This window comes from Coturnix japonica, chromosome 4 (assembly GCF_054131305.1).
Source record: "Coturnix japonica strain WE chromosome 4, WE-NBRP24, whole genome shotgun sequence".
NCBI lineage: Eukaryota > Metazoa > Chordata > Aves > Galliformes > Phasianidae > Coturnix > Coturnix japonica.
The window spans coordinates 11,786,700-11,801,610 of record NC_140666.1 but is presented as its reverse complement, the minus strand read 5'-3'; the positions used below and the strand labels follow the sequence as shown (position 1 = coordinate 11,801,610).

Here is a 14,911-nt window from a genome sequence, read left to right as displayed (position 1 = left end):
ACCTTTAAATATGATCCATAGTATTTCGTTACATAAGGACTATCACACTGACTTAAAACAGTTATCTCTTGCTGTATATCTTCTATTTCATCTTCTGCTTCCTCGAGGTCTATGATTTTTATAGCAACCACTTGCTGCGTCCGATTATCAATTCCTTTAAAGACTTCACCAAAGGAGCCTTTCCCAATGCGTTCCAGTTTTGTGAATAATTCTTCTGGGTCTGCTCTATGGTTCTAGAGAAAAAGTTAAAATAAATAAATAAATGATGAGCTATCTTCATTTACTTCCAAGTTATTAACCCTCATTAATGCCCATGAAACACATCACCCAGATTTATCATTATTAGAGTGCTCGTATCAGATGAATTTATTTCCCATACACTAACTTCTAATTCAGCTATTAGTTACAAAATGTATATTATGCAATTACATCAAAAGTAAATGAATTTCACCACGGAAAGCAACAGGTACAAATCTCATTTCCCACATAATGCTTTTAAAGGAAAGAATAGAGCTGTTCTTAATACTGATCCTGTCTGTGTGGTAATTCAGGAGTCTACAGAATGCAATTACTGGCACAGAAGTGCTAACATCATTCCCCATGTGAATAAGGCTGGGCTCACCTATGAGGTCAACAGCCTTGGGCAGACAAAGCTCCACTTCAAGTAATAAAACACAGAGGTAGCTGCAAGAGGACTACAGCACCTGGAGCCCATTAGCAGCATCCTCCACCCAAGCACACTGAGCTTTTGAGATCTGCTAAGATGTAAGGCAGCAAAAGGGATTGACAGACATTCAAAGGAGTACGGATGCAGAAATTAAACTTGAAGCATTGGTCAGAACGAGCTGATATCACCCAAACGCGCCTTGGATGAGGAACACAGCACCAGACAGCACTCATGAGGACATCTGGTTTCCTTGGAAGGTTAACTGCTCTATGATCAGCGCTGACATCATACAAAGGTCTTAACGCTTCCCAGCTCCATTCAAGGAATAAGAGGGAAGAGAGGAGGACCCACATGTCATGCCTACCCAGCAGACCAAGTGAACTGCCATGACAGAAGTGACAGCTTTGGCAAAGGCAGCCATTGTGCATCTGCTGCATGGATTACCCTGCACAACACACAACTCTAGTACCAACGGGAAACAAAACATCTTTACAGCATCATCTTGAAAACGGGTGCAAAAATCATCACTGGCAAAACAAAATTATTGCTCCTTTTTTTGACTGGAATACAGCAGCAATCTCACTACCTTATTGGCCACCTACTGTTCCCTTCCTTCTATCAGGATCAGATCTTATTCCACAATACAATAAGATGAATCAGGGAGCAGATTTAGCTAACAGTTAACTGTATGATTTGTCAAGTTTATTTTCAGCAGAACCAATTCACTGCTCAAATATACCGAGCTGTCATTTGTGCTATCACAAGAGGAGGGAACATTAAGTAGTAGGGCAGATTTGTGCTGAGCTGTGGAGTTGAATTTTTAAATCTTGCAAATATATGAAACACTGCTGAGCCCTGGTTGTACATTAAAGCAAGAACTAGGAATTCCTCCTTTGCCTACAAAGAGCTCTGTAGTACCCTGATGTATTAAAGAGCAAAGAAATACACAAGAATACACCTTCAGAAAATAGCTACGCATAGATTTCTATTCCCCCCCCCCCCACACACACTGCTAGATGTACCAAAGGACTTGAAAGATGAGCAAATACACAATCAAAGCAAGTATTTTGACCTGAAATCTGGGATAATTACAGGATAATAAACATAAAGGGAAAGAAACTGTAGACCTCATGACTATTATTTAGTTAGCAAACTAATGTATTCCTGAACTACTGCATCAACTGCAGTAAGAGCAGTTCTTTATTAACATAAAAAAATGACAGGAAAGTGTAAAGAGAGGATTAGCAAAGCTTTTTGTTAACCCTAAAACTGTCAGCTGTAGAAATACCAGCTTTATTTTGAGATACCTCAGAGCCTGTGGTTCCCATTCAAGTCACCTGGTACCTACTGCTGGATTTGATAGAAAACCTGTCGAACACTTTCCACATAGGTAAATGAAGAGAGAAGTGCTCCCAGCTACAGTCACTGATCCAACCTCCACAGGAGCCTGATGAACTCAAAGAGCAGCTCCTAAGGTTCATCCCCAAGCAAAATGTAAGCAGAGATTTCCTCTGGACTCCTCAGTAGAAACACTGCACCATTACATCCCATCCACCCACTTAATAGTCAACAAGGCAGGCCTCAACTCTTGCCCCCAAGCTACCCCAGGTGAATCAGAGCTTTTAAGGCTATTTTAACTTCCAGCAATTCCTAATGCCATCATGCGGGAGTGCTGTAGTATAGGGACAGATGAAGCGTGGCTGGATATCCTGACACACAGAACTCTATGTACACCCATGGGAGAGAGTGGAACAACAGCACATCAGAAGTGAACAAACGGTGTGGAATTACTAAAGGAAAAAGGCAGATCTTTAAGCTTGCATTAAAAGGATTTGCTCAGAAAATTCAGCTTCACAGCTTCTGTTATTCACCTGAGCTGCCAAGTATTTGTAGGACACTCCAGGATGAAGGCAAGAATTTCTGAACAATCATGGCTAATATTGAGGTAATTTCCCTTGGAAAGGTTTCAAACTAGGAGCACTCACATTACTTCAGACACAGGCTTAGAACAAAGCTGTGCTGTGAAACAGACTTACCTTCACCTTTCTTAATTGCCTTATCTTTCTGGGTCCTGTTCCAAAATATTCTTCTACACATCATTTAAAAATATATATATATAAAAATACAGGAATCTACTTTTTAATCCAAGCCAAATTCAAATGATGCAGCAATGCCTATTCTCTCCCTTGGTACACAGATAGATGGAGATATATTTTATGGAAATAAAACATGTACATACACCAGCAACATCCACCACTGAGATTTTGCAGTAGAACTGTCAGTTAAGCTTCTAATGTGCCAAACATTAATGTGCTACTAACCCTCCTGAGCAAAACTGTTACTCTGCTGTCTTACATTGAATAGGAAAGAGGTTTAGAAGCTTTGAAAGTTGCCCATGAGTAACTGTGTGCATTATTGTTGTTTTTTTAATTGGTTTTTATGGAGAGTCAGGTCTGTTGGGCAACAGATGGTATCAATATAATAAACAGAATATGGACTCCATCACCTCTGATAAGGTGACACCTATAAGTGGACAAATCTGTAAGACTTGGCTCCTCTCATCCCTTCATCTGCTTCCACAAGCAGAAGCAGCACCAAATATGACAAGCTCAGGCATATGCACATGCCAGCTTCAATCTAGCCAGCATGAGTAACAGCACCAGTATCAGCATGACAACACAAGCCCTCTGCATAGCTCAGGAAGTCCACCATTCCAACAGCACAGCACAACACAACCTACACTAATGCTTACCAAAAACCCTCCTATCCTTCTTTCCAACTACATGCCATTACTGCCTGGGTTCAAATGCAAGTGTATCTATACACACAGTCCCAGAACCATGCCAAAATCTGGCTAGGAGGGGAACATCAAGAGGCCCCACTGTCCAGCCTGCAGCTACAGTCCCCATAGAAAAACCTCTACAGCCCAACAACTTCTGCCAGCATACCCACAATAGCTGCCATCAAGCACTCTGCCAATATGGCTTATGTAAGCATTTTCTTTCTAATAAACACAGCAAAGCAGCAAATGTCCTGGCTAGATTCAGCTACAAGACTGGCTGGCTGACTCACCTTCCTATCTATCTCTGACCCTTTCATATACCTGCTCTCCCAATCCTGCCTTCTTCCTTTAAAACAAAAGGTAAAGCATGTTGCATATCTGACTTCCAAGATTATACAAGCTTCTAATGATATGCATCAAACTACGGTAATTTATTTAGTAATTAAGCTGTATTATAATACTGAAATACAAATGAACAGGTAGAAATGGATAATCTCCACACAACATCTTACTCAAGACCTACAACTCACAGAATTGAGCCTTCTTGTACTCAGCCTTAAATAAAATTCCTTAATGAATCTTCTTACAACTGGAGGAAAAACACAAGTTGCAAAGTATCTTACATGCAAGCCATTATCTCAGTTCCAGTCCAACTAATTCAGATCCAGGATCCTCCAGGTGTCCCAGAGCAAATAATTCAGCACACTCACATTAGATTCCATCTAAGCAGTCCACCAGTATGAAAACAAACACTATTATCTCAGAAGTATCTCTAAAACCTGAATCAGAAGTGCTTAACGTTATGTGGATGCTCAAACATTTCACACTGTTTATTTGGAATAGAAGTTCCCTTAAAATTGCAGGAGTATTACAGAACAACTCACCTGCACTGGGAGACACTGCTCAAACACAGAAAGTATTACATAAAAGATAAAGTAAATAGCTCAGAAGAGTTAATAACAGTGAAGACTAGAGTGTCTACCATCACTTTTTCCAAGTGTCTCCTTCACTGGGGCCATAACACGTAGTGGTATCTTTGGCTGTCATTAGAACTACCTGTGTAATTTCAAACACTTCAGACAACTTCTAGAGTGAAAGTCTGACCTTTCTAAGTCTGCTAGAAGTCGAGGGTGAAACTTAATGGGAAGAGCCACCTTACAGAAAGCTTTTGGAGAAGAATGTTGTGGCAAAACCTTAAACAAAATAAATCTTACCTGTTGTGAAACCCTGCAATCATATTAGCATTAAATTGCCAAATCAAGAATACATGTAAGCTTTGCTGCTGAAGCCAGTGTGTAGTGCACCATTTACGTCCCAGTATCTGAATTACAGCCGACAATAAAATAAGCTAGGTATATTAACTGATACTTCACTATTAACTGCAAAATCTAAGATACCCGATTGTCTTAAGAATGCAACGAGTAAGAGACGTGTGGTTTTTAATATCAAGTTATGGGCTTCCAAATCACTTCATCTGTTCTCAGCATTTACCTGACTCGAACAAAACGCTGCGTCTGGGCAGAGCACATTGAAATCACAGGTAACCAAGTTATTCACAGATACGATCTATTCTCAAAGAATAAGCTACCTGAAAGTTTCTGTTCTATTTAGATGCAAAAGAAACTTGAAAACATGTGGGAATGGGATTGGTGAAACCAACAGGTTATGGGATTTTGAAGTAACATCTTACTCAGCACATATGCCAAAACATCTTAATTGAATTTCTTTGCATGCATTACCTCCATGCAGCTTCAGAATTACCTAAATTATAAGCCACACACATTGTATTATGTATCTCTATATCCACGTATTTTATTTCCATATTTCACCTGCATGGGGAACATTTTACTTCTTTACAAAACAAAGCCACAACAGGCATAGAAAGAATTTAATTCCTAGATCTCTTCTTCACCCACATATTTTCCCTTAAATGCATATTGCAATGTAAGTTATTCACACAGTGCCACAGGCTTGTATATATATATAATATTAAAATAGTTTGAAGTCAATGAAAACACAGGTGCAAACCCATTATCACTTACAAAGAATCAGGGGGAAAAAAGAACCTGTAGACATTCACTATAAGGGTGGAACCTGCAAACACTTTCTCCTCCATCTTGTATGCACTCTGGCTTCTCAGTGACTTTCGTAGGGAATTCAGCTCTGATGTCTCCCTGCAGTCCTTTCCAAGACTCCAACATCAAGATAACAGACATCATTATGCTTACCAGAACCGTATGGTAAGTAATGAAGTACAAAGTGACTTTAAAGTTGTTTTACTGTCAAAGTATCAAATCTTTATACTACCTAACTTTTCTACACTACAGGGAACAAAAACCAGACTTGAGCTCTGCTGTCCTTAATGGGGACCTAAGCTCTGTTCCACCCTTCATGATGCACCTCCTTTAACTCAAGGCCAAGACTCACTGCTGTGTTTAGTAAGAACCTGAAAACATTACTGTAAAACAAAAGCAAAACAAACAGAAACTCACACTGTGTTTTCATCACATTGGCTATAAGGCCAGCTGCTGGACAATTCTTTTGACTATCAGTTTTAATACCAGCTTTCCTCCTTGCCCAGTCTCAGACTTTTAGAACCATCTTCATTCTCATCTCTCTCTGACCTGTGACAGATGCATGCTGTCAGTTGCACACTGTGCTGAAAAAGGAAACGACCCGACTTATTTCCTATATTCTTAGCTACTCTCCCACTTCAGTAGCACAGCATGAAGCAGCTTAGGGAACAGGGTAAATAAGCAAAAACCAAGAGGAACAGCACATCCACTATAGATGAGCTCTTTGATGCTGGAAATTATAAACTGACCCCAATTGTTTACGTATCCTGCATAGAGGAAAGACATAAAAAGGAAGTCTTCATGCCAGAGAAGTTTTATGTAATGCACAGTTAACGGAGTCCCAATTAACTTTCATTCTACAAACAAATACCTTTTATGCTCACAGTATTATTTAAAAACAAAAATCCTCAAACCACTGCATACCGATGCCTGTCCTTCATTTGTTTCCATCTGCGAGAAGCACGACCTGGCAAGGGCCATAAAATTATGTGACCAGCTCTGCACTGTAATTTGAAATAAAAAGGCCCAAATGACAACAATCTATAGCCAGGATGCTTGGGTGTGCTTTGATGCTAACAGAGGTCAGAACTCAACAGATTCCTGGATCACCAAGTGTTCAAATTCCATTCTGTATTTTATTATGGAGTTCACCAAGCCGCTCTTTCCAAACAAATGTAATCTCCTTTGTTGAACAGAGCAAGACAAATGACTGCTGAACGGATAATTAACCCACTTAAATGAGCTGCCTGTATATCACAATTAGAAGATAGAAGACTACTTCAGTTTCTCACTGGAAAAAGAATATCTGCACTCTTCCTACTCTACAAACTGCTTTGAAAAACCTAATCTGCAGAGAGATTACAAAAGCCACATCTAAAGGGAACACAGGGAAACAACCATTTATGGGCTGCAGCCTCCTTGCAGCGTATGCCCTTCCTTCCAGCCAGCAGTCTACTTATCAGTACACAAACAGTTTTTTTCCATTTTTGCCACACCCATTTAAAGGAACGACTACGTCACGGCTCTACCAGCAATAAATTATGTAATTTTGGCATTTGCACTATTTTTATAATACTCGGAGGTTTAGCTTCTGCAACTAAACTGCAACTGCTGCACAAACTTCAAAGGCCTCCTTGCTGCTCTATCATAGAAGCCATTTCAGCATTCATTCTGTGCAAGTTAGAACATGACATCCAGATTTCCCTCCTGTAAATATGATTAGACTCGTGCTATAATCCAGATAGAACAAAACAAACAACAAAATCCAGCTGGTTCATAGACCAGAAAGCAGCAACAAAACCTTAAGTTAAAGGCAGACAAGTATCCTTGTTAAATCTCTTTACTAAAATAACTACTTGTTAACAGGCTAAACAAATTAAAATGTGACAGAAAAAAACCCACTGGCTGGAAAAGAATAGCTCCAAAACACTGCATGGGGGTAAGGAGCAAAGCCAATAACTTTATTTCACACAGATAGCTTTCCAGGATTAATCACTGCCCGCAATAAATCCCAAGTGGGAACACACAGTAAGGGGATATGGCACTATTCCTTTAGTTCTGGAAGGGACCCTTTGGAGAAATATAGCAGTTTTATAGAATGCTGCAATCCCATCCTCTCTTCAAGGCCTCCTCTTCAATACTGGCCCCTGATCATATCAGTCACAGTGGATGTGAAGCTACAAGAAGCACACAATGGAGAAAACAAACAAACAAACTGAAATAAAATTCCCACATGAGCTACAAAGGAAGGAAGAAACCTTCCCCACCAAGAGCCAACCTGGCCATTTCAGGGAACTCCTTTTTCCACTCTGCAGCACATTCACAGCATGGCAAAGCAACTCGTTACATAAAACGCAGAGGGAAGGGGTAGAGGAGGAAGAGAAACACCTTAAAAATCAGATTCTTCTTGCCAACTAGGCTGGAATAAAGCTGAGCAGGAATGTAAAAGTGTTCTTGCTGTGAGTGTGCCAGATAACGCCTTCCTAGGTGAGAGATCAACAGCAGTGATCTCTGCCAGCCTGCCCCACCACACCCAGCAGCAGCTTTCAGCCAGCGCTGGCACTGGAGCTGTGTGGATCACATTGCCCCTCCATGCTTTTAGGTCAATCAGTGGAAATTCAGCCTTTTTCGCTCTGTACTTTACAACTCTATTAGTCATTCTAAGGTGAAGGGGTATTTTCTGTATTCTACATTCAGCTCTCAATGCAGAAGCCTGAGCTGTAATACAGCTTGACATCCAGCAGAGCATAAATGGTAAATACCCTCTGATAATCCCTCATCCCCTCCAAGCCAACATCATTCTAATATTCAGGACATACACCCAGTTGAAAGCAAAGCCTGCAAAAGGCAGACAAGGTGAGGAAACACAAGCACTGAGGGAACAGATGGTTCTTGATTCCTAGTGCATGAAACCAGAGCTGTCACCCTGGGCTCCCAACATTCCCACAGCTCAGGTGTGAAACCCGTTGTGAACCAACAGTTCTCATTCATCAGCGCATACAGAATTCACGCAGACCCAAGATACATAATTGCACAAGGCAGATACACTGCCTCAATCAAGACCATTCAGATCCAAATGTTTTGGCAAGACAAACTTTGCTTCACACTTCTAACACCCTGCCATGAAGGGAAGCTTTGAAGAACTGTAATCAAGAAAGATCTAAGCTGAAACCCCTTCCCCAGCTACAGACCTAAACAACGCACAGTATATACAGTGTATCTCTACAAAACCGCACGCACAAGATGAAAAGAAGAACGAGACCAGCAAGATACTGTTACCTCATCAGACCCTTTATTACCCCCTTCACTGATGGAGTTCTTTCTGTCCTATTTATTTAGGTAGCAGTCCCTCCGGCAGAATGGTTTTCAGTATCACCAGATGGGCACCTTTCTCACGAGATTTAAGTTTCTCCTTCAGAACTAAGGATCGTGTTCAGCGATCCTCATCTAATCAGCAGAACAGATTACTAGAAGAACTGCTGAAAGAATGAATTTAAAGAACAAACGACAGCTCTTTAAATAGAGTTTCAGAACATCAAGAAACCTGGTGAGACAGGTGAGAAGGAATTTGATTGTCAATGATTATCCTGCGTTGGAAAGAAACAGCGGGACTTACATCAATGGATTCTGACTCGATAAACACTTTACCAACACTTTATTCCTGCAGGGAGCATATATATAGCCACTAATTGCAGCATACCAGAAAATGATGTTACAGAAGAGTTTGAAATCTACCCTTATACTGTTTGTCCCCCACTCAATCCCCACCAAAAACATTCGTGAACTCTTCAAGTTGCCTGTCAGTTATTAAACTCTGTTTTTCAGCCTTACAAACCATCTCTCAGCACTTCTCAGTTTTTGACCCACTCTTAAATCTGAAGCTAATCGCCAAACACAATCACTAACGGGTTTTAAACTCATCCTTTTGCTTTTGGGCAAGACTGAAAACCATATTTTAAGGGCACTGAAAGCAATGAAAATGAAGATAAGGTGCTCGCCCACCTTTACTAAGATGTCCCCTAGGTCTCACATTACAAATACTACTGCAGAGGCACGTTTAGTCATGAGCTCTTAACTTATTACAGATCTCTAAGAGAGCAGTGGGCACTGCAATAAGTTCTGCAGGGTCCCAGGCCTTCGTTTTCAGAGTGAATCTTTCCAATGCTGAATTCAATAAAACAACCTCTACAGAATCAAGTTAACAACTACATGTATTTTTAAAGCCAAACATCTGGTTTTAGGCATATTTAAAAAAAAAAAAAAGCTTTTTGAGGGAAATTGTTCTCTGCTCAAAAGTGATGGTATCAGGTGGTGCAGAAGAGCAAAGCAATTAAGGTGAGAAGAGTCAAGTTTGGCTCATGTATTCCCTGCAGCTTCAGCAGATTTGCTGAATTCCAGGTCAGTGCACTTAACAAGTGTAGAAAACTGTAAAATCTGCACCCAAAAATTACTAGTAAAAGACTGCTTTCTTCTCAGACTGATAGAAGTGTCTGCTGAACTCCAGCTGGTTATACCTACACAGCTTCCATGCAGCAAACTTCCCAAAGCTTCCTCTGTCCTCCCTTGATGATACTAAGCCAACATAAGTATGACTGAGCTCTGCTTTTCTTTGTCATCAGAATAACTTATCAAAGTGCATGAGATGGAAGAACCAAGCTCAGCTAATGAAGCCTGAGCTGAGTTAGCAGGCTGCTATTAGGTATGATACAGCTCGTACAGCAAGCACAACAAGGCAAACAACTGCAGCGTTAAATTCCACACGCGTTTTCATGTGAATCTACTTGAAGAAGCAAACAATATGCTCTCCCTATGTTTTTAAAATGCTGTCTTCCTGCAGCTTAACTGTACTGCGGCTCAAGGCTCAAATACCTTAGTCCAGTTTCAGTTCCTTGATTTCATCACCAAAGTTCTAGGGTCCATTCTAGCTCAATCACAAGGAACCCCTCTTTGGTAGGCGCTGTGGAAGCCCCACAATGTCCCATAAGAGCTGGATGTCCCCGTTTCTTCTAGTTAAGTCATTTTTCTAAATAACAGAAGTGTAAAGCCTATAGAAGCTCACTGTGGAACCATCCGAGTGCAACTCAGTTCTGAGGGCAGCAGTATTTCAACAGATCTTTCCTCAAAGGTTCAAGTTCCTCCAATGCACACCCTCGAAACATTTAGGTATCTGACAGTAATAAACTGCCTGCTCTTAACTAAGTGACACTCCTGAAACTACAATTAATAAGGCTTACTAGAAACCTGACACACCTCCAGACTATCTTTAGGCACCACACAAAAAGCACCTTTCTACAAAGGCACCAGTTTATTTATTAAATCTCAGCCCATCACTTCCAAATCTAAAAGCGATTTCTCTTTTCATCTCTCTATACCCAACCAGTAACCAGATGTTAACTTATCTCCCTCACAGCAACCTGCAGGAAGAGGCTCTGAGCCAGGCTCAGGCACTGAGCAGCACTTTACAGCTTGTCTGCTCACAGGCAGCAGAGAGAGCAAAGCTCAACTTTACATTCAAGTTTGTATTTAATCAAGCAATCCTTCAATCGTGAATCAGAGTACAGTGGCTGACAGGTCACGTGCTTCTGGCTGCTCTGCTTTTAGAGGAAGTTATGCGTTTTATTGCAGGATAGTCTGGATGCCAGTAAGAGCAGATCAGGTCTAACTAACCTTTGTGGCTGCACTCAAGACTACTGCCACAAAGGATCAGGATATACCAACAAAGCCATCCGAAAAACAAAAAGTTAATAATATTTAGATGAGTAGAACAGCAGAGGCACAGAAATACAAAGCCACAAATCAGGTTCAAGAAACACAAATACAAGAAACACAGGTGAGAACAGAATCAACACAAACACGAGTTTAATAACATTCCAGACTGGGATTTTGCACAACAAAATAGAATAGGAAAAGTTCAAGTGTTGAAAATTGCACCAGTTTAAATGAAGAACTTATAACTTATGTGAAGTTCCACTGCTGAAATCTACAGACCAGCCTAAAAATTTAGGATGCTGAGAGCAAAGTTTCCTCACCACCCACCTCAGAAAAGCCAAATGTCAGCCAATTGTCATTGGTACTAACAAATATTGGAGTGATGTGTAAGATGCTGTCAATAACATGAGCCCATGAGAAGCTGCATCAATCCAAACTGACATACTTCACATTTTCTGTTAACTCGAAACAAACAAAACCCTCTAAATGAGAGCTTCAACCTGACTCATCTTATGCATTTATTGAGTACCTTGACCATACTAAACGGACTTATAAGTCTGACTGTTCTATACATTCACAACATACAACTGATGCAAACTGGGCCTTTCCAAGTAAGTGAAAAAAAACCACCACATATTCAGGAAATTGTTTGCACAGGCATGAATTGTGTGGTATAACATCTGGTTTTGTCAAGGACATGAGACAGGTTCAACAGAATGCAACCACTACACAAACACATCATTCTGGAACTATTCATAAGGGCAGCAGATAATACTACCTCTGGGTCTTCCATTGTTGTCATACTACTCACAGGCAGAGTTCAAGTTGACCAAAACAACTCTATGGGACCTGCAGTATTTTCAGCTATAAAACATTTAAGAAATCTTAAAACAGCCAGAAGAGCTTGTGTAATGCTTCGGTGATAAACTGGTAATGTCTTTTTAGAGCCTGATTTGTTTGTTTGGGATGGAAATCATAGGATTACAGTAAAACTGAAGGATTCATACCTGAAACACATTCTCTGGCAGATTCTGTTTCAATCTGTTATATTTGGTGAAAACACTTCCCCCAACACAGGCTGCAAACAAGGAGCTTGACATGACATGCACTTGTGCACGGTGCTAGTTTTAATACAACTATTAGATCTCCCTCCTTCACAGGCAAAACTGTTCATTCCTTCTTTAGTAGCCATGCGTTCATTTTAACACTGAGCAGATGCAGGGATGCTTTCGTAATCACTTGGATGATCTTGAATGAACAGTTTAAATAGGTATTAAAAGGAGGGGGGAAAAAGCAAGGTTTAGACTATCACCCTTTGCAAGAGAGATTTTTGTTTGCTTTCTTAAGCTGTATTACAATCCCTCTTAAGGAACAGCGAGGTGAGTAATTTTGCACCAAATCCAATTCCTTTGTATTACAAGATTGTCTGGACTTGTGTAATAGTCTTCATCAAAAGGAGCTATTTCTTAATTTTATACAGCTGCACATATCTAATAGTTAAAAAAGCAGAGAGAGTTTTAAACATATGTCTATACCTTCAGAGATCTGGGTTAAACTAACAGCACTAAAGGAACTGTTACATAAACGTTATTGGTTTAACAACAGAAAACAGGACCTCAAATAATTTCCAAGGTCCTTTGGTGGTGACAAGGCAGCCATGGAAAATAGGTCAGCAATGGATCAAGGAGGTATGACAATAAGGAGCTCATAAGTTTGCACCTTGAAAAAGGAAGTCTTCCAAATATGTAAACATTAACAGAAAACAGAGGATAGAAAGTGTGGCTTATGTCATCTTATATCAACAGAAAGTCAGTGCACGATCAAATTTTACTGATTTCAGAAGGTCGTTAAGTTACTAGAAGTGAAAAAGGTAAACCAAACCTCAGTATTAAAACCAAGGCAGAATAGTATAGGAGTGGTCTTTATACATCGCTTCTACACTCTAAAAAACACAGAAGATAACTGACCAGGAGAAATTTCAACCTTCTGATCTGAAACCTGAACTCCAAGCTGTGTATCTCACTTTGATGTATCATAAAGACTTCTCTGTTATTGGAAATGAGGAAAGGAAAAGCAACCCCCCAGTCCCTCAGCTATGGGGCAGGTGAGCCAACCCCAAAAGCTGAGAGAAAGGCCAAAAATGCTGACAGAGCTGCCAGCCTGACAGGTAGAAAACAGCGCTGAAATGAGCTCAGCTCCTCTTTGTTTGATAAAGATCTGCACCCAAACTCACAAGGGGCTGTCCAGCAGAATAAGAAGGAAGAGTCACAGCTATCCCAGCCTCCCTCTGAAAAATCACTTACATATCGCTTGTTTGTTTGTTTAAACAAGTTCCACAAACGCTCGAAGGACACCGGGCCTCGCTCCCAGCCAAGGAGAGGTGGCATTTTCTGACAGATGATGGCTCCCAGCGGCACGCAGCACAAACATCGGACCTCCACTCGCACCCTTCCCTGAGCGCCAGGCCCTCATTACAGGCAGAGCAGCAGGGCTCAGTGCTACAGGCCCAAGCGCCGGCGGTGGGCAGCCCCACGGGGCCGATATGTCACTTGCAGCGCACTCCCCGATTCACTTCGTTTGGCCTTTCACCAATTTCAGAAGCTCTTCCTCGCTCCGTGTCGCGGCCCATCCCGAACAAAGCGGAGAAGGGCTCTCAGCCCCGTGCGGGCCGCAGGTACGCGGCACCGCGGCTCCTCCCCGGGCCCGCCGCTACCTCAGCGCAGCCCCTCCCGCAACGCGACGGCTCGGGCCCGCTCTCCCCCGATACCGAGCGAGGCCTCCCCGCTTGCAGGCCGCCCCGCTCCGCCCGCCCGCACTCCCCACGACCCAACGGCGGCCTCCGCGCGGCGCCGCTTCCGGAGCCGGAGCGTTGCCCGCCGCCTCCATTTTGGGACCGGAGCGGCTCGGAGCTCACCTGCATGCCGGGCACTTGCACCGCCACGGGCGAGTGGGCCATGGCCGGGCTACGGCGGCCGGGCGCCGCCCGCTGCTCCCTCCTCTCGGCCTCCCTGCTGCTGGGCGGCGGCGGGGCCTGGAAGGACAAAGCGGCGGGGAGCGGCTTCAGCGCGGGCCGCGCTCCCTCCTTCCCTCGTTCCCTCCCCGCGCGGCCCCGCCCGCCGCCGACTCACCTCGCTGGGGCCGCGGGGCCGAGCTGCGCGACGCGGGCGGGAAGGGCTCCCCTAAGGCCGCTGTGCCATGCCCGCCGGGCTCCCCGCGGCGGCCCTGCCCATGCCCCCCTGCCCGCTCCCGAAGCGGGGACGGCGGCTGCTCGGTGCCCTCCGGGTGACGGCTCTGTGCACGGCTGGGGCTGGGCTCACAGCGCCATGTCGGGCCCCGGGCAGCAGGAGGAGGAGGAGGAGGAGGAGGCTGCTGTGCGGCGGCGGCTTCTTCCGTCTCAGCTCCGGCCTCGTGGGGCGGAGCCGCCGCCGCCGCACGGGGCTCGGCGTCACTGCCCCCGCCTACGGGCTGGGCGGGGAGGAGCGGCCGGGTGGCGATGGGGCTGTGAGCGCGGTGTTGTTCAGGCGGGGATGCTCGCCCTGCCGTGGGCCCTGCGGCGCTGTCACGGCGCTGTGTCCCCCCCAGGCGCCTTGTGGCAATGCTTGTCCCCTGCAGGCCCCGTCCTACCGAGCGCAGTGCCCACAAACATGGTCAACAGTGCGCGTACATCGCTGTCCCCTG

At 43.4% G+C, this 14,911-nt stretch overlaps 1 protein-coding gene across 6 annotated transcripts in view; it reads right to left on the bottom strand.

Annotated features, from left to right (window-relative positions):
- STK26 (serine/threonine kinase 26) overlaps window positions 1–14,911 on the bottom strand; it is a 27,522-nt gene extending 12,611 nt beyond the window's left edge. For 2 of the 6 annotated variants that reach the window (XM_015860394.3, XM_085544539.1), the window contains exons 1-3: window positions 14,362–14,911; window positions 14,148–14,264; window positions 3–233 (exon numbers count right to left, since the gene is read on the bottom strand). In XM_015860394.3, coding sequence (XP_015715880.1) covers window positions 3–233; window positions 14,148–14,189 — 273 coding nt within the window. In that variant the 5' untranslated portion in view covers window positions 14,190–14,264; window positions 14,362–14,911. Of the gene's footprint in view, window positions 1–2; window positions 234–7,802; window positions 7,982–13,536; window positions 14,060–14,147; window positions 14,265–14,361 lie in introns of those variants that run through there. The other 4 variants (XM_085544537.1, XM_085544534.1, XM_085544535.1 and 1 more) reach the window with 4 other exon arrangements.